Raw genomic sequence first — 25756 nt, forward strand, 5'->3', positions numbered from 1 at the left:
AACCATTTGGAGTGAGTAGTGGAGTTTGATTTAGACAAATGTAGCGATTTGCCATGAGCTTGTGGCATCTTGGCTCCAATAAACTATGTTGAAGTGATGTTGATTTAGACAAAAGTAGTGCTTTAGTGTCATCTTGTGGCAAGAAACCCCATTGAAGTGAGTTGAGGAGCTTCATTTAGACAAAAGTAGTGTTGTAACACCATCTCGTGGCTTCTTGGTGTGGGGAAAAATGTTGAAATGAGTTGAGGTCCTATATTCAGACAAACGTAATGCTTTGGAAGAATCTTAACTATGTTGAAGTCAGTTGAGGCGCTTCATTCCGGCAAATGTAGTACTTTGCCACCATTTTATGGCATAAACTCGCCTACCTGTTTGCTTGTTGTGGGCCGGTGTTGCATGTGAAAGGTCAAGGTTAAAAGCGTGCAGCAGCTGGTGTTGTGTCTAGGAGCAGCCAAGTATGAACGCTTTTTCTTTGCTCCTCACTGCACATCGCTGCAGATACTAGCATGCCCCCGAAGAGTGGAGCTGGAGTATTAGCGACATGTGACGCGTGCCACCATCGGACGCACAACTTCGAAAACACTGGTGCCGCAAATCCGAGTCGTGCCACACTCTTCACGTCATGTCATGGACTCGGATTTTGCAGGATATTCAATTTCTTTGCTTTCATTTGACATCGCTTGCAGTTAAATGCGTTTAATTGTCGGAATCCACAATAAAAGGACGCCTTCAAAATTACAGATTCCACTGGTCACCAACAAATTTTATTTAGAGATGGCTTTATGTGCTCCTAAACGTTTTCTGACTGATTTCATAATGTCTTTACATTTTTTCTTAGTCGAGTGGCTTTTTGAGATTTTTTTTCTTCCTTTTTTCTTTTTTTTAAGTTTGACCTATAAACGTTTGCGCAATATGGAAAATTTATAGCTATGACTATGAGGATTCCACCTGTTGCTGATCCTAATCCTTAATTCATAAATTGTCCTACTTTTATGAAAACATCATGTAATACAAAAAAAAATGAGGGCGATTGAAACGTATGAATTGTGTGAGGACGGTTTTATTGTAAAGTGATGGTGGTGCTGTATAAGGCCAAAAAGTAAAAACAAATAGGCGGAGTTTGAGAATTTCACTGGAAATGGTAGGAAACTGCCTTGAAAATGAAATACACAATATCGCCACCTTCGTCGCATGTGTGTGTGTGTGGTCAAGTCAAATCACTTCATAATACAATCACATTTCCTTTTCACCAGCAGGTGGGCAATTAACATTTGTTTAGTTTAGGTGGTAATTCGCTTTCAAATGACTGTTTTTGAAATCCTGGGAGAGCTGTAGCGTTTCCTTAATTGAGACATCTTAATATTTGGCAGGTGGTCCTAATTTCTGGTGTATTCACAAGTGGAAGTGGAAAGACAGATCGAGCCGAGTTAAAAGAAGCTGGACGGGTTCGGCGTCACCCCTTGGCAGCAGCAACATCCCGCTGCTTGTCACTTTTTTTTTTTTTTGCTCTTTCCCCACATATAAACGCTTCAACTATTACACACTCTATTTTCCTTCTTCGTCCTGAACGGGAGAAAATAGAGGCAAGAAAAGCAAACCTCAAGACGCGCGTAGCGATGGATGAAGGCCGCATTGTTGGCCGAGGAAGTGCCTGTGCCGATAATTAATCATTCCGCATGTTTGTCTTTCCTGAAGCCGCATCCTCTCCAAAAGCTGCCGTAAGAGGGAAAACAAAAACACACAAGGCGTTGACGGAGGAAAATAAAGATTGTTAATTGATTCATATCCCCGTGCAATGATTTCCACTCGTTGGATGATGTTGCGGCGACTGAGGAGAATAGTGAGTGTGTACGTGTGTCTGACTGTGTTTGTTTGTACATGTTTGCACCTCGCTGCGGTGGTGACAAAATACTTTATTAGTTGGCAATTATGAGTTTATGAGGCTGCCGGGCAATTGGCTCACCAGCAATTAGTGTAATTACATTGTAATAAAGCTGTCGTAACGTGGGTAAATACACCATTCATATGTATGGGTACCACTTTACAGTAAGAGTACAGTTATTGCAGATTTATTAATAATAACATAAATAAACAGGTTGATAATGACATTAAACTCGGAATAAATAGCTAATAAATAAATGACTTGCAAAGTAATTGGTTATAGGACACTTATTGAAATACATTTTAAAAAAATCATCCACTTTTGAGGCTGTGGTTACCATAGGAACCAAATATGGTCCCTTTGGTTTTAACACTGGTTGGAGATCACTCCTTTGAGGGCTACCTTTTTGTCAATCAAAACCTTTTTGCATGGATGTTTATTTAGTTTTAATCCTCAATCATGACAGTTGTTATTTACGTAACTGTCTGCAGTGATATTTTTACATGTATTATATTTTTTTGGGGGGTGTGGAGTTATGCATAAAGACAGGAGAAGATGATAGGGATTTACAATCGGGAGGGGTGTGAGTGCAATGTGAAGCACAGGAAAATACATACATTTATATATATTTTTTGTTATAATGAGCCCATGTTGTGTATAAGTGTGTGTGTGTTTGTGTGCGTGTATGTTGTGTTGCGTGACTAATCTGTGCCCGCTACAATGAGTGACGGAGCAAAGGGCTGATCTCTTGGAGTGAGCCACATGCCCCCTGACAGCACGCCCATAAGAGAAACACGCAAACATGTATCGAACACGCAACACACACGTCAGCGATGCACATGTGACCGTCCTGCACGCCACCCCTCCGCGGGCTAATTGTGCACGCTCGCTGATTGTATTGTAGGTAGAGCTCCCTCCTTGTGGCGTAAAAAGAGGGGACAGCGGTTGTATATTGGAAAACTCTTTTTCTATTGTTTCAAATAGCAAATAATAGATCATGTTACTTCTTTTAATTAAAAAAACGCTGACCAATTTGTGTCATGCCACCTATCCGGCCCAGGAAGCGTTACACATGCATGTCGATGTATCGTGTGAGAGAAATCCTATGAAGTCATGAAATCCTCCACTCGAATGTCTTGTTTGATGAAAAGCTCACCGGGCTCTAATACCTGGCATTAGCACAGCTAAGAAAGACTTTGACGTCATATGTATTCCACATGTGCTGTACGACTTTTAGAGGATATTGGGCAACTGTCACTCATTGTAAAAAAAAAAAAAAAAGAAATGGAAAAACAAAATCCTTGTCATCCTTTTTTGTTTCATAGTCGTATGGAACAGATGTGAGTTTTTTTTTTAACTTAAATAGTCTTAATTATATCCATTTAATTTCCCCCAAGCATATTGCAAAAAAAAAACAAAAAAAAAAACTATGTTTTCTTTTCTCCTAGCAAATCAAGACAAGGCGCCCAGGAAGCACATCAACACTACATCGCCCAACCCCGAATCCGTCAGGAAAGAGAGTGTCCCCATGTGCACGGGTGTCAATGAAAGTGGCCTCCTCTTGGAGGTAAGAAAACATCCACAATGAAAAATCTTTGTCATAAATTTGAAATGTACTTTATCGTCATAGCTTGAATACAGTGAACCTCAAACACATTGTTTTTTTTTTGTTTTTTTAAACAATTCCCATGTTATAAAGTAACTTTCAGGAAAGGAAAATAAGATTTATTTACCACTTCCGGTTAAGTTTACCGTAAAACTGACAAGAGAAGTAAACAAAACGTTCTACCGTACCATATCATAACTCGGAAAGTGGACATGCATAATTATTCAAAACAAAAGTTTGAAATAGTTATATCAGTTCTTCTGCGCAAAATGTTCCAATGGTGAATATTTAAAAAATCTTCCATGTACTGTGGGGAGAGGCAACAAGGACTGTAATATTAGTGAGGGAACACTGTGTTGTAAAACTGATGACGCCCTTTCCTGTCTTCTCCACTTTACGCTTACGTACACCATTCACAAGATCTGCAGGCGCGACTAAATTAAAGGAAAATAGGAGGGAACCACGTATATGCGTGTGTGCATGTGTGACCTCCGGCCTTTGCCCCGTCCTCTTTTGCCTGGTTGCTGCCTTACGTGACATGGATGAGTCGTGAGTGTCGGCGCTAAAGAAAGAGGTGGGGACTCGTACATTTTGGCGGCCGATGAGGTGTATGCGTGATTGTGTGTGTGTGTGTGAAAGTGAGCAAAAGACAAGTGAAAGGGCAGCACCCACCCTGTCAACATTAATCAGCGCAAACGCAAGATGTCTTTTCATCACTTGACCTTCCAAATCAGAATAATGCATATATTTACGTAGCTCATCATTAATTAAAACCAGCACGCACGGCTCCTTATGTCTACAGCACGCACGCGAGGACGACTATTCGGCACACGAAGCCCCGTCGATAAATCAGATCACTGTTTCACGTGCGATATCCTAATGATGACACCGCTCTCGCGGCCCAACAACTATGAGCGCTCACACACACACAAACGCACGCAGAGGCGAGCTGAGCCACTGATGCTTCTGTTAACGTGTTAGGTTGTCTCAATGGGATGGCGAACAAAAGACTAGATTGACCATAGTGATGCGCCGCCTCCCGTTGCGTGACTCGACCTGCACGAGGGCCTCAGCGCAAACTGTGCATTAGTTGTTACGCTGATGGGATCCCAAGCGGGACAAGAGATCGTGTCGTGCGTGTGTCGCTATTCATGTTCGGGTTTTATTTATTTTTTTTGATGGTATGTGTGACAGTTAGGTCCTCATTTCCAATATTTATGTTGCTAAAATTGAGCAAAAATATCCGTAATACATCCCGTTGACATGTAAAGGTGTACCTAATAAAGTGTCCAGTGACTTGATGTGGGGGGCTAATTGCTATCAAAACATGGCAAAAAATATGACTGTGAACAATTAGCACTAATTGCACTGTTTGTAGACGCCAGTATTTTTCATCGGAATTATACTGGCGTCCCATGCCAAGCTGCACTACGGCCGTGATGAATGTGTGTGTTCCTGCTGGCAGAAGGTCTCTATTTTAATCCTGAACCCACCCACACTGTCTTCATCTGGCTAAATCAAATGGAACGAGACTACGTTGCCTCCTCTCGGTGGCCTCTCTTGCCTCCAAATCCAGCGGAGAACCGACATCTAATTTTGGGCTCTGCGTGCGAAGGCCCTCTGAAGATTTTCGAGTCAAAGCTTTTAGTCTCCCAAGGGCAGTTATGGGAGCCGGAGGCGCCGTAAATTGAAGATATGTTGCAGACCAGCCAAGCAGCAGGTGCCTGTTTCCATTGCTTAGTACGCAAGAGAGAAAACACACTAGTACAGCTGCTAATATTGATCGCAAAGACAAATATTCACTTGTATAGACTTAGTCCAAGAGAAATTGTGTTCTCAACTAAAGCGCTTTGTTCCAGGAGGAGAAAAATACAAAAAAATAAAGGCGGGGAAGCATTTTCTTGGTACCTTCGTAATGAGAGAAAACAAATTGGGGAAAAACAATTTTTTGTGGTTTTTTGTTTTGTTTTTTTGGTTGCGTGAGAGGTTTTATGGATTGAGTTTTTTGTTTGTTCAGTGTTTAAGTTTTTTGGTCAGTGTGAGGTTTGTGGCTGTGAATGTGTGAGTTTTTTGGTCAGGCGGTGTTTGGTGTATGTGTGAGTTTTTTTGGGGTGTGCCTGTGTGAGAGGTTTTTTTTGGGGGGGTAATATACAGTACAGAGATTTTTGGAGGGTGAGTGTGAGTGGTTTTTGGTATGAGTAAAAAAAATGGGTGACTATGTGGGTATGAGAAAGAGAGACAAAAACTGTGTGAGAGTGTTTTGGTTGGTGAGAGAAGTTTTTTTTTTTGGTCGGGTCAGTGTGAGGTTTTTTGTTGTGTGAATTTTTGGTGCGTGTTTGAGGTCTTTAGTTGTTTGCGTGTGAGAGGTTACTTAGTGAAAGCAGACAATAATGATAACATCCACACTAACTCTCATGAAATGAAATGAAAATTTTGCTGATGTGAAAATCGTTTTTCCAGCATTACACAACAAAGATATAAGATTTTACAGAACAGATGTCCCTTTTATTAAACTCCAACTTGAAGATATAGCAAAAACAATTAGCATGTTGCGCTAGCTTACATTGGTGCCATAGCTGTATAATATGAAACATTTCCCAAATTAAATGACTGTTTTTAGTCCCAAAAATACAAGTTGTGTTTTTTACATTGAGGGGTGAAATTCTGTTTAAAAATGTTTTTGTATCTTGGAAATCTGTGACGAGGGATACTAGGCATGCTAATTGACCAAATGTTCATTGAGCGGGAACTTATGTAAAGCATGACTCCCATGTCGTTAGTGTGAAGGAAGCTGCTTTGCTGAGGCAATCAGATCACTGACACAGAGGCTGACAGAAAATTGTGAGTTCATACACACAACAGGGAAGACCTGCGTAGTCTCGCAGTAAAATAGAGGCGACAGACTCTGGCAGCCGCAGTCACGCAACTCAAGTAGCCTTGCCGTTGTCACGCTATCACAGCTGTACACGCGTGCACGCCCGCGCGCGCGCGCGCACGCGCTCAGTGACACATCTCCTTCCTGCGCTTTCTTCTTCCTCTCCCGCTTGTTTTTCCTCAGCTCTCGCCTTACCGCCCATCTGGCTGCACGTTGACTGAAGCTGTCCTTTTTTGTAAATTATGTTTTAATCAGCGCGCTATGATTGATGATCATATTTGCAAAGTACTTCGTGACCACAAAGTGCGCTGGTAGTTTGTTTACCACTAAGCATAACAACGTGTTTGACAGGCTTTGAACATTTAAATTGGGGCAACTAATTGCATCAATTTTTAATGGAGGGATAATTAGTCTATGATTTATAGTGCTGTGAAAAAGTCTCTAAGCTATCACACAGATTCTAAAAAGTGTTTAAAATAGATATTTTTGCACCAAGAATCGGATAAGTTAATAAGTGGTCAATTTTGCTGAAGCCAGCCAAAATGTCATTTCTATTTGTCATGTGCTGTGTCCTGCTACAAATATTCTACCACCTAAAAGGATATTGTTGAATAAATCATTCACAATTAAAGTTAAATGTTATTTGATTACTAATTTACTTTTAGTTCCTCTAATTACAGTTGAGCGTTTACGATCAAGAGTACGTGCTAGCTGTGTTAGCGGCTACGCTAACTGGTCAAGAACAAACTTGGCTGTATAAATAATTAAAAAAAACAAAAAACTTTGAGAATGCTTTGTCTTTTCGAAAACAATTAGCTTTCTAAGCACTGGTTCTGATTCATGGTACTCGTTTGTTATCATCCTGAGATGCTGACAAAGGTTTTAGTAAGATGGTTGTGTGTTTGTCAAGGGACGCAACTGTTGAACATAGTCTATTTTATTCTTTGACATTTACAAGGAAGATACCAAATAATTATGTAAAAACAGCAGATTTATTTTCTTTGTTATATTTGATTGATATGATTGTCATATGCCAGTTGGTCATCACATTTAAATTTAGAACATAACAAGTGCACGTGTCTGTATTTTGTGCATGGATTATCTAAAACGGAATGACTCTTCTGCTATATCTCTCTATGTGCACCTTCTGGCCATTTTGTTTCCTTTTCATTGCTTTTGCAGTTATTTGCAAAGAATTAGGCAAGTACTGTATTGTACAGCTGAATTCTAACTTTATAAATTCAATGTGTTTGTTTGTGTGCGTGTAGTCTCTGACAGGATTTGCCCTGGTGGTGAGCAGTGACGGGATGGTCTTCTATGCCTCGTCAACCATTGTGGACTATCTGGGATTCCATCAGGTGGGTTGAACTTTTCTGCTATTGTAGGGAAGCGTATTGTGCACAGTGCGCGGAGCATCAAGTTCATCTGATTTACTCTCATCTGACTCAGAAGCAAGTGTCAGACAGAGGTCGGCTCCTCAACCTGACTCAGCAAGTTCATCCTTCCCCTTTTTCTTTTGTCGGTCCTTTTCCTTCTATCCTCTTTTGCTGTTTTTCCATCTCTTGCTTAATGAGCCAGCATAAATAAATACTGATAACTATCTTGAGGGCAGCGTGAACGCTCCAAGTCTTGGCGAAGAGGCCACAGAAAGGTGAAGACCTCGGTTTCACCCTGCAGTTCACGTGTCTTCGGTGTGTGTGTGCGCGTGTGTAAGTGTCTATGTTAGTGTGTTGATAAGTCACCAATGGTTTTGCTTCCTTCCTCTCCAGTGGCCATATCAATCCGGCCATTAATTATGGATGATATCAACATGGCCTCGCCTGCCCCGCAATGCTGAAATCCTGCCTCTCTTTATAACCGCAAATAAAGTGCTTTTCACTGTTTTAAATCCCACATTTTGCTCCCATGTACGCACACACACGCACACAAAGCGCAACAGATTGACACTTTGCAATAGGAATTCTTCCACAACAGTGCTTCCACGTGGATTACAAGAAGACATGGGCATTAATCCACTGCCATGGAATAAACAGAAAAACTACATCAGTCTAAAATGAATGATCACACTATATTTGAGCGTGCGTGTTTGTCTGCGCGTACTTGTGAGAAAGAAATCAGGCTGCGGCAGCCAACTGCTTGTATGTCAGCGGTGGCCATCATCAAGTATGGGCTCAATTTGAATTAGCTTCAGGAGATCTTCCACTTTTACTTTAACTTGGATGAATAAAAAATATAACCCAAAATAAATTAATATATATATATATATATATATATATATATATATATATTGATATGATATGTAATATTGGTTCTTTTTAAGACAGCAGTTTTACGGGCATAACAGTCAACGTAACAATTAACTGTTGCTTGATTATGAAAAAAGACTCCATTATTTTTTTTACATTTTTTTTTTTTATTCATTATTCAAGTTTAAAAACATCAAGAAGCCATTCTGCTCAAATCCCCATTTCAATATTTTTGTTGCACTTGTACCACTTGTTTCTCTGGGAAGGAGGGGCGGTGAGGGGAGTCTTTTATTTAATTGCACGTTTGGTTAAAGACTTTGTCATTGCCCTGCGGTCAATTTTAATGTATTTAGATTTTTTTTGTTGAATATTCTTGGGCCAAATTCAGTAAAAGCGTTTTTCCTGCCGAACATGCACATGCTGCGCATTTTGCGTTTATTGAAAAAAAAAAAAAAAGAGAACCGTAAGCAAAGTGATGAAAATCAATTAGCCCCCACTAAGCCCCAGGAGGGAAAAATAAAATCCATCCATCACCATGCCTGCTAAAAGAAGCAATATGAATGTCAGTCTTCTTGCCAAGAGACCTTAAATAAACATGAAATATTGAACACCTCAAGATGCAACTATTTACAACACGTGCAAGTTGTATCTGAGTATAGCATTGACATCGTGCTTTCAGCTTTTTGTTTGTTATTTGCTCCTCATACTTATTAACATATTCTTAAGACTTAATAACATAATGATTATTATTTGGGCAGCATAGTGTTCTCTTAGTTCTGAAGTTCCTTGAAAAATCTGAAAAGATCCCCAAATTATTAAATTATTATTATAGTCCTGGCACCTGGGGCGTCAATCATATGTGCCCCTGCAGCCTTCCCTCCTAGCGCCGTCATTGGGTGTACCAATGCAGCTCCTTGGCCAAAGTCAAAAGGGATCGACTGCAGTAAACCCACAAGCCTCATGGGTGCAAGCGCTATACAGAATGATTGAATGGATGTTCAATATTTAGAAACAGTTTAGAATTCCCTTGTTGTGAAGTGGTACCAAAAGGCATCCCAGCATGCCGATCACATTAGTGCGGTTGGCTTTTATGATCATCAGAGGCAGGAAATCCCTGTTTATGGTTTACAAAACATCAACATGACAACGCAAATCTAGTTGTCGGAGTTCACAAAGTCCCCAAAACACGTTTGGCCGTTTGGAGATAGAAGTGTGGTTGACAGTGAGCAGTTGATTCTCTCACAACAAATCCAATGAGTCTTTTCATGTGCCCACAGGCCATCGTGTTGTATTTCAGACACCGTCAACAAAAACATTCCCACAGACTCTCTCACAACAATTTTTTTTTTTGTTGTTTTCAAGTCTCATAGTTTGCCTTGACAACATGTCATGTAATCTGGCAACCACAATTGTCGTCAGAGGGGACACTTATCCCTAATATACCGCAGGGAAGGAACAGACAGAGTAGCACCACAAAAGAAGACGAGGAAACCTCCAACGGCCTTTGATGGTATTTGTTACAGCCGCAGTTATCCTTTGAAGGGCTGCGAAATTATCACTTCTTTTCCTTTTCTTTCCTCTTTCTTTTCCTCACTCTGTTTTTTTTTTTGTTTTTTTTTACATAAACAAAAGTCACTCGATCCATCTGTTGTCTACCGGACTGCCGGTAGGGTACCAAACCGCAGGACGAGGCGCGCGCCGAGAAGAGGCAGACGATCAAAAGCCCTCGCGTGCCACCAGTGTGGAAATTATGGAGGGGGGAGCGCGGGGAGGAGGCGAAGAGGGAAGAGGAGAAGGTTGAACATGCTAGTGAGGAATCTGTCAGGGAATGACAGAAAGCAAAGCAATTGCTGGAAAAAAACAAAGGAGAGCGAAAGATGACGAGAGCAGGCTGGAGTCTCGCTCAGTGTGTGTGAGCGCGCGCGTGCGTGTGCGTGTAAGTGTACGTGTGTGTGTGTGTGTGTGTGTGTGTAAAGAGAGGGTAAGCTGGACCGGACTGCTGTTCGGGAGCTGGTGTCACGCGATGTTTGACAAACACAGCTGCCCTCATTGGCCCTGCAGCTGCCCTCAACTCTTACTGTACTTTTAAAAAGCGGTCCAATTCCCTGACTTGCATTGACTTTGTGTTTTAAAATGGTTCAAGTGCTGAGTCCCTCATGAGATGAGTAACCGCCGCGACACCGATCGTAATCCTGCCATCAAAACAACACCTAGCATCCACATGAAAACAATTTCGTGAAGTGGATTGTCATGAGATTTTTTTTTTTTTTTTAATGTTAAGAATAACAAGCTAACATTGTCTCCTTGGTTTCTTTTCTCTAGACTGATGTGATGCACCAGAATGTGTTTGACTACATCCACATAGATGACCGCCAGGAGTTCAGAAGCCAGCTCCACTGGGCCATGTGCTCTCCACAGCACCAGGGGGCGTCGGCACATCAGGACGCCCAACTCGCTGCAGGGAATGGTGGGTAATTTACGTGCTGAAGGATTTATTAGGAGATTAAAATGATGGCATCTGAAATCTACCTGCACTCAAATTTAAATTCCACCTCAACCATCGATTTAAACATGCAATGGCTGCCAGGATGGCCGAGTGGTCTAAGGTGCCGCGTTCAGGAACCAGTCTCCCCAGGAGGCCTGGGTTCGAATCTTGAATTTCCCCATTGTGGGACTAATAAAGGGAATATTATTATTATTATTATTATTATTATTATTGAAATGAACATCCCATTGATTTTTCTGACAAAGGAAATGATTGCACACTCTGGTTTTGCATTTGAAGGTGACGAGTTTGTGGTGAGCAGCCTCTTCCACTCTCCAGAGGCGGGGGGCATTCCTCCGGAGCTCTCCTGCTTTCTCAACAGATGTTTCATTGCAAGGGTCCGATGTCTGTTGGACAGCACATCTGGATTCTTGGTGAGTGACACGAAGCACCGCGCCTGCTAAACTCAACGGTAACTTGCAAAGCAAGTCATAAAAAAAAATAAAAATAAAAAATAAATCTCCTCGAGGAGAGTCGGGTCAATAAAAATAATGTGATGCACATGCAGCAGAAAGTTTTCTTTGACCAGCATCTGTTGGTTTGCTGTAATTTGTAATTGCAGCGCTAAGCTTTTCGATAATTAGGTGGACACAGAGATGGCTTCTTAAAAACAGCGGTACATATCTCACAGCCTTGAAATGTAGTAAGCGCTGCAGGTCTGATGACAGGCCAAGCAGAATATGGCTTGCGACCATTTTATCAGGGTCAGTAGAGTTTACCATTTGCATTCTAGTTGACATTGGCACACAACAGAAACTCTATATGGCAATTTTCTGAACTGGAAACATCTGTAGCCCAATGGTGAGCCAATGTTTAGGAATGTTTTCCTCATCAGTCCAAATAATTGCAGCAAAGACACATACGAGTCAGGCAGATCAATCAAAGACTTGAAAATGAATTGTATTCCCAACCAGCCGGTGTGGTGGTGTAGCTCTTTGGATGCGACATTCAGTCTGACTGGTTGACTGATCCACCATGTTGATACTGACTGGAACATCTCAAAATGCATTCCGGAAAACTGGAAAGGACATTTCTAACCTCTTGTTCGGGACCAAAAAGTATTGCACTGCGCCACAATGTCTGAGTTCCTCCTCGCAAACTTTGGGTGAATGGACAATCTCACAACTTGTAAATGTAAATAGTTTCCATCGAGACTTAAAAATGAAAAAAACAAACAAAACTTTTTTTTTTTTCAAGCCACTTTGTTTGTGTGAGTACACTCCTTTCTAATCGATGGAGAATGCCGTAAGACGTAAGAAACATTTGGATGAGACCTTAAATCTGGATTTACAACAACATTCAATGAGTTCTTCCCATTTTTCTTTGGGCCGACATGCCGAAAGACTTCAACAACCAGCCAACAAATAATCAAAACGCTACACTACAGCCATGTTATGCTTACAGGATCCACTAACAGAAGAGAAGCATTCCTTCATTGGTAAAAAATAAATACAAAAGAAATACTTGAAAGGTCTGAGCTGCCATTAATTTGAACGTGGATAGCAATCATCTCAATTTCCATTTTATTTTAAAACCTCCAACCTTCACAAGAAAGTCCTTATTGCCGCGTCCTTACCGTCTGAGACACTGCTGCCCTCATAATGATGATCAATGCAAAAGAAGCACATAATCATAGACCTGCCTAAAAGTATCGCTTTTAGATGCTCTCTGATGTTCTAACCACTAAATCCTTCCTGTCTCCTGCGTCCAGACAATGCAGTTTCAGGGTCGGCTGAAGTTTCTCCAAGGACAGAAAAAGAAGTCCGCCTCCGGGGCTCCACTTCCTCCCCAGCTGGCTCTCTTCTGCATAGCTGTACCCCTTTTACTGCCCTCCATTACTGAGATGAAAATGAAGAACATGTTAATGCGAGGAAAGAACAAGAGCGGAGGAGGGATTATCTCCGCGCTGGAGCACGGGTAAGAATGACCCAAGTGTACTTTTGTCACATTCTAAGAGATGATTTTCCAATGATTATCTTAATGGGGGCGCTATATTTAAAAGTCAAACTTTCAACACTAACTTGATGGCATTGCTCCAGTTTTGAATATGGTGATTTATTTATATTTTATTTCTTATTTTGACTTCTGGAAAATGAGATAATTTCACTCAAACTAAAGATCAACGTGTAGTTGTTGCATCATCATGTTAGTGCCTTAAGTTCCTTTCTTCAATGCAGATGACTTAATAATTATTGGTTTTGATTTTCAATCAGTCCAGTACAGAAGATTCTGAAAAGACAAAATTAAGGAATTAAATGACACGATCTTCTTCTTCTTCTTCTGGTGCCATAGCTGAAACAGCCCTTGACGACTCATGATGAAAAAACTTTCAGTCTTCCGTTTCTTGCGGCGTCCCAGATAGCTTGCGAGTTTCTGAGCCCGGTGTAGTCCTTGATCTGATTTAGGTACATGAGCCTCTGTCCGCCTCTAGCTCTTTTCCCAGGTACTTTTCCGGCTAGGCATAGTTCTTCAATTTCGCCTTTACGGATGATGTGGCCGGTGAAGTTGACCTGTCTTCTTTTGATGTCTTGGAGGAGTTGGCGTTCTTTCCCAACTCGTTGGAGCACCGAGATATTGGTCTCGTGTGCGGTGTACGGGATGCGCAGCATCCGACGATAAAACCACATCTCTGCGGCTTCCATTTGCCGAATAGTCCTGTTAAAATTCACTATATATGCGTGGTAATGCGCTATTATGCTAGCAGATTAGCACTAGCGTGCTAGAGGGCTAACAATAGTTTTATACCTCCAACAGCATCGTAAATACTAACAGATTGCAAATTATTGTAAATGTGTTACCTCATTGGACAGATTTACAAGAGAGAGCTAAAAGATCTTCTTTCAGTTCAATTAAGATGCGAATCGATGTTTTTTGTTGAGATTGTACTGCATTAGTTCATAACCATGCGCTTCTGGCCATCATTGATCTTGTGGTTGTGGATGTTTATTCTGTTTTCAATTTTCAGACACGAATCTAGGAAAAGATGAGTCACATTTTGAATGACTCGCACATGAACTTATGTGAACTAAAATGGCAATATTTGTCCTTTGAGTCATTCATGTATTGGTTGAGATTTGTTTTTAGAGCCCACAAAAAATATTTGTATTATCTTAGAGTGCAGATTTGGGTTCCAAGAGTAGCAAATTATACGTTTACCAAAAAAGCCATGATTTAGAGAGACAATATAAAATATATATTTTATACTGTACGTATTGTAGTATCTGTATGTTAGACTTTAAGAGGCAAAGCATGTTGGCTCAAGCTACCTCGACTCTGATGATTCTGAACATTTTGAACGTATGTACCAACGTACTTATATTTTCCCCTCATCCCATTTTTTCTGCTGTTCTGTCTTACAGAGAACGAGGGGACCACCTCCGAAGGCACTCCTTCAGTGGAGGAATGGGCGACGTAGCAGACCCTCTCCTCCTCTCCTGTCCAACCCCTGGTGGCACCCAGAGGGGCCACCACACTCCCTGGACCCCACTCACCAAAGATAACCTCAAGTTCCGCCCCGACGGCTACTACAACCAGGAAGAGCCCCTCAATTTCTGCAAGTCGTCAATGTCTTCTCATAAGGGCCTCGGTCCAGGCCTGGGGAGTGGTTGGCCCCTGCGACCAAACTCGGGGCACCTCAGAACGGGCCAGGGCGTTGGCTACATCCCAACTAACCGCTTAAATAAAGCCGGCCAATACGGGAAGCCGTACCGCCTGTCCCCTAGCTGCCACAGCAGCAGGAACGGCGAGGTGTTCGTGTCGAAACTCTACGGGAGCCTGCAGATTCCCGCAGACCCGGACGCCTACTGTATGGATTTAGTGAAGAATGAGAACGGCTACGGCGAATGCTACGACGGCCATTTGATGCCGCCTATCAAAGTAGAGCACGATTCCGACTCGGAGAACGGCTGCGATCCCTTCGGGCGACCCTGGGCGCATCGGGATCCGGACGCTATGGACCGTCGCTACGGTAACAGGGTATACGACCATAGCGCTGGCGTCCAGCTCAAATCCGAGGCGGATTACTACGATTTGCAGTACTCGCCCTGTCAACGGGGCAAAGCGGGGATCAGCCCGCCGTACAACAGCGGCAACTATCAGAACTATGCAGTGAACAACAGTGGACGTTTGTTGAAATGTGACAAAGACTTGGGCAATAATAACAACGACAACAGTCAGTTTAGCCCTCAAAGACTCTCTCACTCCCAATGCAGTAATCAATCCGTCAACCTCATTGACTCTCACGTCTACCAACAAGAGCCTCAAAAGCCCTACATGCACCAGGACTTCAACAAGCACGGCACTTACGAGTTCAAAGGTCACGGGCTGATCCATTCCATCAAAAGGGAGCCCATGGACTCCCCGCCGTGGTCCGAGGGAGGCCATGACATGAGCCAGCCCATGATGGTTGGCCCACAGAACATTATGCCTTGTGTTAGTACGGGGCACCACAAATCGAGCCCGTATGTTTATATGCCCTAAAAAAAATTTTTTAAAAAAGGAAGTTGCGCATCACCCGCTGTCATTGACCACACACACAAGCACACACACAAAAAAAAAATGTAGCTTAGTATTCCTGTTGTCCGACACATATACCAGCATATAATGCAGAACGTCAACATTCTTCCATTTGCAGAAGATGTGACAAGCGAGGCTCAGGTTCTAAGTGTTAGTGTTGTGACAATCAAAAACGGAATCAAATTGATGAATTTTTTCCTTTGTAGGTTCCAAGCACTTTTGGATTTAGTGACAATGAGTCCAATCATGTCCAGACACACCATTTATTTCATGTGTTGTGCACACCCATTGTTTGACGTTTCGCTGTGATGTTGTCAACCAATTTGAATTTGGTCCGCAGCAGTCGCGATGACTCACCTCTGCCACTACTCACGTCAGTTTTTTTTTTTGTTTGTTTTTTATGTCTGAATGTGCTTGAAGATCTTTGGACCTTAGTGGTAGTTTTGCATGTTTTAGCACTTTAACTACAAATCGCCCACAAATGAAGAACACTGGGTTTGTTTCTATGCATTACAGCAACAAAATACACAAGCTTGCAAAGACATGGACTTCATATACGTTAGATAATTCGAGAATAGGTCAAAAATATCAAGCGCAATAATTTCTGAGATGCTGGTTGACTTGGTTATATTTACTCCCCCTTCCCCGCAGAAAAGGACTGAAAGTGTATTGAATCCATTCCAGTCAAAAAAAAAAAAAGTTAAATGACAAGGCTGCACTATTACAACTATTCCTTACTACACTCTTAAAACTGCTGAGTTAAAAAACAAGAATTGGCTTCCCAGGTTATGGGTTCGGGTTCAGGTTTGTGTTAGCTGTGGGTACACGTTACGCCAATGTTATAATAATAACAATGTTATTTTCTAAGAATGTTCCGTTCAATTTTAATTCAACTTCAGTTCACAAAAGTGTCCCAAATGACGCTTCAGCCTGCCCAATTCTTCAACTTACTCACTCGGTCAAAATAAAAAGTATCCCAACAACGCAGCATTTTTTAGCATGTAGTAATGTTTTTGCGCCAATAGTGCCACTTTAGGCCTAGTCATAATTAGACCTTACTAATAAACGACTGTACAGCTTTAGTAAACACTACTAGTTGTATGTTGCACACTAATAGGCTCCTGAAAAAAAAAAAAAAAAAAAAGTTATTTGAATGCAAAATTTCAAGGCCAAACTCTTGCTTGCTTTGTTGCGCTAAATACCATTGTTGGCATAAATATCATTAATTTATATTTGAAAGTTGTCCCAAATGAAGCTACTGTTCTCAGCCCCCCCAAAAAAATACAAGTGGTTTCGTAAAATGTAGTTTCCAAATCAAAAGTGGACCAGCATCCCAGAATGGATTTCAGTCGACAGAAATCTGACAGTCTTGTTGAGTCTATTTGCAAATTGCAGTTAACTGACCAAAATATGTGAAAGTGGTGATTCTGTCGCAGCTTTAAATATTTTTCACTACACTCGGTTAACAAATAAAACGGCTTGTTTCTGACAATTGGTCGGATGGGAGTACATAAGGAAAGATACGCACACAAAAGTTTGGGTATGGGTTAAAGATTGATGAGTGCTCCGTGGCACCATTTAAAAACGTAAGTGATGTAATGCATAATGGCCGCTGTGAGTGTCAAAAAAAAAAAAAGATGGCAAAACGGTTAAACAAGCACATTTTCAATGGACTCATTTTAGTTTTAAATGAAGGAGAAGAACGTCTGTTGTTGACATTTTAGTCTTCTGTCAAAGCGCACAATAGCATCTTGACCTTTGAAATATTATTGTTCAATATTTTCATGTCACAACTTATGTTGTACAGTTAAGTGTTCACTAAAGATCAGCATTTCATTGCAGATATGACACTTTTTCTTTTTTTTTTCCTGTTTATGTGGTTCAGTCAGAAAACAGATTTCACGATCCATGTTTTAGCACAACTAAATAAAAAGCACCAAATTAATTCAACGTCACAGCCCCGGTTCGGTGGCGCTACTGTGGTAGTTTCAAAAATTGCACTACTGAGAGTAGTTCCGTTGAATTGTTTTTTTTTTTTTGTTTTGTTTTTTTAATTAGTCAACACACACGTGTACATTGTGTCACTGTATTGAATTTGTCTTGCTCAATGTGCGTGCTCATTTCAATAAATGTTTGACGATTCATATTTATTGTAAGGCAAAAGTGTATAATTTAAAAGCTGCAGTTTGAAGGCTTTTCTCTTTGTCTAAGGTCAATCCATGTGGCGTTTTCTTGCTACCATTTTGATAACTGTTAAAAAAAAAAAAAAAAAAAAACCTGCCCTACTTGTGTCATTGAGTAGGTAGCTGCAAAGTAGTGAACACGGTGTAAATATGCAATGTCTTCCAATGTTTCTACGTGTTTTTTGCAAATGAGACTTATCTATTAAAAAGACTTTTCTTTATATGGAAAATTTGGCGGCTGTCTGGTTCTTTTAAGATAGAATTTGAATATGTTCAATGAACTTGGTGCTCACATCGGATGTGCTGCATTATAAGGCGCCGCGTCCATTTTTGAAAAGCGGTTTTAACAGACCAGAACACGATTTCGGGACAAGAAACGGGCCCAAGACTTTTCTTGGTGGGAAAAGATTATTTTTAATGTTCATGAATTGTCCGACTTTATGGGGGGGTTCGTATGATAATTGCATTCAAATCAATTTTTCATTCTACTCCTTTAAATGCACTCATATAATAGTTTGACATGCAATACACATCAAATCTCTTGCATCAATGCATAAAAGTAGTAATTCTACTAATTCAATCATGTGCTCTTGTGAAAGAACATCTTTATTTAGTGCGCTTGTCGAGTTTGTGGCTTTTGAATTTTTCAAGTCTATGAAATGTGGTCTCATCCTTCAGATTTGTGTCCCTATAAATAATGAATAGTGGCCGGAAGACAATCCCGAGTATCTGTAGCCACATGTATGACAAATGTGCTATAAAGTTGGCATGACAGCTCTTTCTCCTTCACATGATCGAGGAACATTACCACCTGTGTATCACTACTTAAAATACCTCTTGGCATATATCGGAGTTGTAAATGTGACTTAGGGGAGTTACATGTCTCCGCTCATCGCGTCTCTATTGAAACGTTATCAACATGCTTATAATACATATACATTAAGATACAGATACACAACGTTCAGAGCGCACAGTGTTGAAATTATTGACCCCGCCCCCCCCCCAAAAAAAAAAAAAAAAAACCACCAATTGACTTACTTGACAATATCATCAGACTGTAGTAAACTAAATAGGAAAAAATTATATTATTTTGGAAACCTTGGCCAAGAGAGCTCCTGTTCTGGATTCTGCGTTGTGTGCATATTTGCAACTATAAACTCAACTCGGAAACTTGTGGTTCTTGCAAATTAGCGCAAAAGAAAAAAAAAAAAGGTCAGAAATTGTGTTTAAAAAAACTTGAATTTTTAGATTAGATTGGGATGAATTGTTGTTAATTGTGAGAAAAAATTGAATTCAGTCCAGTTTTCTTGACGTGATCTGTATTTCGTTTGAATTATATTTAGTAGACGCTCATGTTGTCTTGTTGATCATGTCTTGAGCTGCTCGTTAGGGTTTTTTTTTTTTTTTTTTTCCACCTGTGCTATTCACCACAAGCCCTTGTGTTTTGTCCAGGTGTGCGTCGTTGTCTCGTCAGTTTGCTTGTATTTAATTCCCGGCCTTTCCTTTGGTGAGTATTTGCTTCTGGTTGTGTTGAGTTGCTTTCATGTGTTCTTCTGTGCAAGTTTTTTTGGGCTTGTTTAGGACTTCTGTAATTTTATTTGTTAGATTATTCTGAGGTTTTGTCCGCCTTTTTTGTGAACTAAAAATAATTTTTATTTGTTGACACAATGCACTCCTTTGTAACATGACTAAGCTCCTAATTTCATTTACTTGTATGTTAAATTAGTGTTCCCCATTGAAATGTCACGACAGGCCCAGCCAACCATTTTTCTGTTTGCGGCCTTTAGCGGGGAAAAAGTTTGGACAGTCGTGAACAAAAATAGAACTTACAGTTCTCCTAACAAAAAGTCTTTCAGGGTTCCCCTCTCCGTAATACTGAGCGGCTGGTCATGCCCACTGAGGGAAAAAAAAAAACATCCTTGAATTGGTAGCTTTTATTAAATCTCGCTTGGCATGAAGAAACAGAAGTGGAATAGTAAAAGCTACATGATACCTAACTCATTCTGACACATAATTCTCCACCAAACTGACTGCATTCCCGAAGACACACTTTCGCATGAATGGGCCCTTATTTTGAATGTTACGAAACGCACACCGCCGTGTGTGTAACATGGACTACGTATGCAACACAGTCGCCTTTTATGCGTTAGAAACAAGGATGCAAATGTCATACGGAGGTTTTTGTTTGACTTTATTTTACTGATGTGACAAAGAAAGGCGTGTGGGGTTGCTCGCTAAAAGGCTGATTCTAAATGTTTTATCATGGCGCACGCAACCATCTATACATCACGCCAACCCAACGAACACTTGTTCTAAACAGCCATGGGGGCGGTAGCGGGTGTTGAGAATAAGATGGAGGAGAGGTGGAGAAGGAAACGTTAGCATGGCAAAGGAGTGGCAAAGACAATTAAAGGACCAATCAAAAGAGAGGAGCAAGAAGTGTAAAAGCAAAGTGTGTGATGCTTGTTGTCAGCTGTGTAGATGTTCGTGTGTGTGTGTGCGTGTGCGTGTAGTCCAAGACCTATAATCCTATACCATGCAAGGTTGCGTGACTGTTCATACTCAACTCTTTGCTGCTCTGCACACCATTTGTCCTAATTGGTCACACCCACTCCCTGTTTGTGTGTGTGAGTGTGTTTCTCTCTCACACGTGCACGCATGCATAAAGGCAGATGTAGCAATGCATACATACACAGACACAACAACACCCCCACCCCCTTTATCTCCCTGATGACAATGAGGAGAATCCTTGAGGGTATGTCACAGACATGACATATAGGCATATACATATTAACATGCACATATACACACAGCCTACTAAACATATGGGGGACCGTCACGCAATCGACCCAAACCCCCAATCAAACCTACATTTAACTAATGAACATGTTTTGTCTCAACGACACGCGACATATTTTGTCACGTCAGTGTTGTTTTCAAACAATGATCTCACAATACGGCGAATAAAACGTGTGGACAAAAGCGGACCATTTATTTTATATTTGATGAGGATCATCAGCTCATCAGCAAGCTCTGCAGAAGTCTGATATTGATCCTGATTTGTTTCATTCAGGTGTGTTGGAGGAGGGAGACATGTGAAACGTGCAGGATAGAGGGCGTCGAGGATCGGAGTTGGTGACCCCTGCTCCAGATGACAAAGCTTTCAGTCACTGGGTTGTGTGTATAAGAATAAGATGTCCTCCATTATTTATTTATATTGAGTGATATAACTTAAGGGGACTTAATAACATTTCTGATTAAAAAAATGCCTGTGATTAAAGAAAATAAATAAATAAATGAAAAAGGATTTAAAACAAATTTCAAGTGCTATATTTGATATGCAAATTGTCATCAACATCATAAATAAAATTTGAAAGTCACGGCTGCAGCTCTTGTGAAATGCACTATACAAATAAAGTTTTATGGTATTGTATTGTACAGCTGAAGTTACATTTTGTCTCAGGACAACTATAATTTACACACAAAGCGCATGTTTTTGTATTTTTGTACAAGGTAGCAAGTACAGAAAACGTCCTCCAAATATTTGTGATGCCAAAGTACGCCTGATATTATACTATTGCTGCATAAAACAATTCATATTTACTACATTCTAATTCATGATTAAATAAATTCATGTTGGAAACATCAAAGAATGAGTTAACCTTACGGGTTGTTGTTTTTGCTGTGTCTGTACATTGTCACTTAGTTTAGAACAATTGTTCAGGGATCAAGTAACAGATTCCTTAAAACAGGCCATTAGATTCAACTACATTTATGCTCATTTTCGGTGGTGTATTTACTGATCCAAATGTCTTTGTTGAACGTATAGAGTAAAATGTTTTTATTTTTTTAATGTCAGTTCTAAAAAACGAATTTGATTTCATCCATTCTGTTGTCCATCTATGTTTTAAATCTTTGCATTGTAAAATAACAAACTTTTCAATTTGATTTGAGTATTGGGATATTATTTTTCCATGCATTTCATTAGAATGATTACATGTGTAAACAAAACCAGATAAATGGAAGGAATACATTTTTAACTCGTGGATGTGGTCGTCAGCCGGATGCAGAAGACGGTCAGCCAGTACGAGGATTATGCAGACTGACTTTTTACACACGTACACGCTTCAATTAGGTCCACCTGCATGAATTACAGACACGATAAAGACCAATGTGACGTTTTTTTTCTAATGACTCTCGTGTGCTCGATGTATTAGGTGTGCGTGTGTGTGTGCGTGGGGGGGGGGGGTCATCACACAGCAGGCTTTGCTTGTCAAGTTTAAGAGCAAGTGTGATATATATATATATATATATAAAAAAGAGCCGCTGCAATCAATTGGTGTTTTAGTGGGTCTTCTTTCTACCTGAAGGAGTGTTCTGAGGTTACGTCAGGTCAGACGTCCAATCCGCAAACAAAAGCTGCCGCCTAGTGGACAAGGACGCACATTGCAGAGATCTCAAATAACCGTACAAAGAAATATGAATGTGGAAACTGCTATTGGGCTGGGGTACATTTTTATTCCTTTAAAAAAAAAATACAAACGCACAATTTATATTGCTAATCGCCCGCCATAATGTTTAGTATTAAGTTTGCGCCATTTATGTTAAGTGTCAATCACCCTAAAATTACATTACATGGAATGTGTCCCACTGAATATGTAATTCTACGACAGTTTAAGGTTTGGCTGAACATTATCAATAGAAATTTGTCATGAAAATATAAAAAATATTTTTTACTCTTTTGTGCTTTTGATGAGTTTACAGGAAAGGCTCATCTACATTGAGTCAGTAGAACTATACAATGACAATAAATACTATAATGCTAAAAGCTGAGAATATGAATTGTCTATATTTGCCCTGCAAATAGGTGCACATACAATTTTGTGATTTTCTCAACAGCATAATTTTAATTTATATTAAAAACGAACATTTAAAAAACTGCTATTAGTCTTCATACTGAAGCGTCAGTCACAGTAAAGAGATCATATTCATAGGAGGTTATTCAAACTTCAGTCTCGTCACGTTCTTTTTTGGCTCGTAATGTACGATGAGCTGGACCAAGATGAAGCAGTTAACAATCAGAAAGAGCAGTCCAGCGATCCAGATGAACTGAAAAGTGTTGTAGCCCTCAAACTCCAGGAAGTAAGCCGGGACCAACCAGAAACCCTGGTGATGAGAAGATATTAAAAATATATATTTTTGTTACTGACAAGATGTATGGTATTCAGTTAACCACTGCATATGCATAAAATAATTCATTGTTCTGGTATGCTCTAAAATTGAGTAAATGGAAAAAAACTCACCGTGCCAGACATTTAATAATCATATGAATAATAATTACCTGTCCAGTAAACCAAAGGAGCAAAAGTCCCACTCCTTTTTTCAGTGAGAGATTCAAATAAGGGATGACCAAAGGAAGTAAACTCAGGTACCACAGGAAGTACTATAAAATAAAGACAATTTAAAAAAGGTGGATTTGCAAATATCATGATGTAGTCTTCGCAACTCTGAGGACAAGGAAATTTGATAAGAGACCAGGACTATATCTAGAAAAGGTAAGAGTACATTTAGTCTTGATTTTGACCTCTATACCTGCGATGTGCAGACTTTGTTGAAAGTGACAAAGATGGCCGTGTGTAGGAAACAGCAAAAGGTCAGGTCACGGTGAAAAGCCCACGATGTTACCAACAGGAGGATCAACTGTGGAAGAAATGCCGCCAGCCCAAGCCACTGACTCCATTTGCTGTCTGCAAAACATAAGAGTAATTGCCGTCGGGCTCCTTGTCAAACAAGTCGTGCAAAATGAATTGCGACATTAAACATGCAAATGCATTCAAAAGTTTAAAGAAGGTCAAATCACTCTAACTTTATTTGTGAAGGTTATCGTGTATTTTAAGGCCTGAAATTATAAAGATGAACCTCCTAACATTTTGGGTCCAGTGTATTTTTTTAATCAATTTAAATGAACTAATGCCAGACAAATACTTACCTGCAGTAAGGTAGAGCATGTAGAAGTATGGCGAGAAGTTATGTCGAATATCTCTTCTGGTTAGATGATACACGTAAGTCTCATAAAGAAATGTCCAACCATACCTGAAAAAAAAGTTCATATGCGCTTGAGTTATAATGCATACCATACCTAATAGAGTCAAACACCTATACAGTCGTAATTTTAATTAGTTGTAAACACGCTCATGTATTTCAAAATGTGTTATGAGCAGGTTAAAAAAAATAAATAAGGGGATATTTTTATTTATTTTTTTTATGAATCAAGTCAGGTAACGGGTATACATGTGTATGACACAATAACAGCCTGCACTCTTCTGGAGTGTTTCCATGGAGATTTCCATTGATTCATCCAGCAACTCAATGTAATTTTCCCTGAATAATACAAGGTGTATATTTCACACACAAAAAAAAGAAAAAAAACATTTGTCAAAACACAAACATTGCCGTGGCATTCGCATCCTATATAATTGTATGTAAACGCCTGACCACAACTGTCGATGAATTTGATTTGTGCTCTTACATGTGATAGAAAAGTGCTGTGAGAGCACAAAAAAGACCTCCGGCCACAGCTGCGAAACAGAACAATTCCCTGTTGAGGAAACTTCCTAAGAAGCCAATGGCGCGCCGCCACTTATTTTGTTCTCTTCGAATGTCAGGTGTGCGAAGAGTCAGAACAATAGGTAACACATAGGTGATGGGGTAGATCTTCATGTGAACGGACAGGCCATACAGCAGTGCTGCCCACATCATCCGTCGACCTATAACATAGGAGACAGAAGTGATTCACCAGACTACCCATTTCTTCAGTGTCTATCTATAAACTTACCCTCTATACAAAGAAGAGTCCCCAGTACCAAAGCGGCCAGGATGGACTCTGCATTCCCTCGGCTTGAAACTCCCATTGGCAAGGGGTTGAGGAGCCACAGCGAACAAACCCGACGTGCCGTCTGATCATAAAACCAGACACTTAATTGTAATTCAGTTTCATTTTATTTTAGTTTCGTAATCCAGCGAAAAGTAAAGAGTGGGGAATGGTCTGAAGAAAGCACGCTTTGACTCTTATTGTGAGAACTGTATAAGAAAGTTTTTTTTAAACACACCTCTGAGCCAAAACCTCGTAGGCAAAGGATTCTGTAGATCAGCAGTCCGGACAGTACATCACATAAAACGAAAATGAGCTTGCCGAACACCATGTGGATATAAATATTAGGAGTGAGCAGCCAGGCTAGTAGAGGTGTGTATCGATAGGTTGATCTGTTGTATGGGGACTCGCCCTGTGAACACATTTAATTTACCATGCATAAGAATGATGACAGCAGTATGGCAAGGAAATAATGCAATTCTAAAATATATATATATATATATATATATATATATATATATATATATATATATATATACACGTGTGTGTATATGTATCTATTTGTGCTTTTTATATATTTATTTATACTTTATATATAAAAGATAAAGCGAGACAAAAGTTTGAATGGGAATGGAGTTGTACGTAAATTTATACAGCATGTAAGACACAACTATTACAGTTTGAATTACAAACATAACAATCCAGGCTAAAATTATGGCAGAAGTTAAGACTACCTGGGTAGTGAACCTCGCAGCATCCGTGAAGACGTGATAGTCAATGTCAGTGTACTTCACTACCATCGTCCTGTCGTGGAAATCTCCATAAGCGACCAAGGCAAGGCGTATAACGAAAGAAGCCGTTAAGAGAACATATTTCTCTGTCAGTTTGGATATTAGCCTCTCCATCGTAGCTACGGTATTATAAACAGTCGTCTGTTGGTGGATCATATGGTGTCTTATTAAACTGCACATGAACCGATTGTGATTTTACTGTCACGTTTGCATGTTTTCATTGTCGATTTTTTCCAAAGCAA

General features: G+C 40.2%; 2 protein-coding genes across 5 annotated transcripts in view; one reads left to right on the forward strand and one right to left on the reverse strand.

Moving 5' to 3' along the window:
- ahrra (aryl hydrocarbon receptor repressor a) overlaps positions 1-18039 on the forward strand; it is a 56964-nt gene extending 38925 nt beyond the window's left edge. For all 4 annotated transcript variants that reach the window (XM_088283458.1, XM_088283460.1, XM_088283457.1 and 1 more), the window contains 6 exons: positions 3331-3449; positions 7632-7721; positions 10932-11076; positions 11395-11528; positions 12866-13071; positions 14514-18039. In XM_088283458.1, coding sequence (XP_088139584.1) covers positions 3331-3449; positions 7632-7721; positions 10932-11076; positions 11395-11528; positions 12866-13071; positions 14514-15633 — 1814 coding nt within the window. In that variant the 3' untranslated portion in view covers positions 15634-18039. The remainder of the gene's footprint in view (positions 1-3330; positions 3450-7631; positions 7722-10931; positions 11077-11394; positions 11529-12865; positions 13072-14513) is intronic.
- Positions 18040-22381: 4342 nt separating this feature from the next.
- On the reverse strand, positions 22382-25755 carry pigm (phosphatidylinositol glycan anchor biosynthesis, class M). Its single transcript, XM_088283233.1, has 8 exons — positions 25458-25755; positions 24962-25135; positions 24688-24808; positions 24382-24619; positions 23842-23945; positions 23445-23599; positions 23194-23295; positions 22382-23018 (listed from the first exon to the last, which is right to left on the reverse strand). The coding sequence occupies exons 1-8, from the start codon at positions 25692-25694 to the stop codon at positions 22851-22853; spliced, it is 1299 nt and encodes a 432-aa protein (XP_088139359.1). The 5' UTR covers positions 25695-25755; the 3' UTR covers positions 22382-22850.
- Position 25756: the final 1 nt, after the last annotated feature.

The sequence above is a fragment of the Idiotropiscis lumnitzeri genome, chromosome 19, assembly GCF_059441095.1.
Source record: "Idiotropiscis lumnitzeri isolate Australia: NSW breed Sydney's pygmy pipehorse chromosome 19, RoL_Ilum_1.0, whole genome shotgun sequence".
Taxonomy (NCBI): Eukaryota; Metazoa; Chordata; class Actinopteri; order Syngnathiformes; family Syngnathidae; genus Idiotropiscis; species Idiotropiscis lumnitzeri.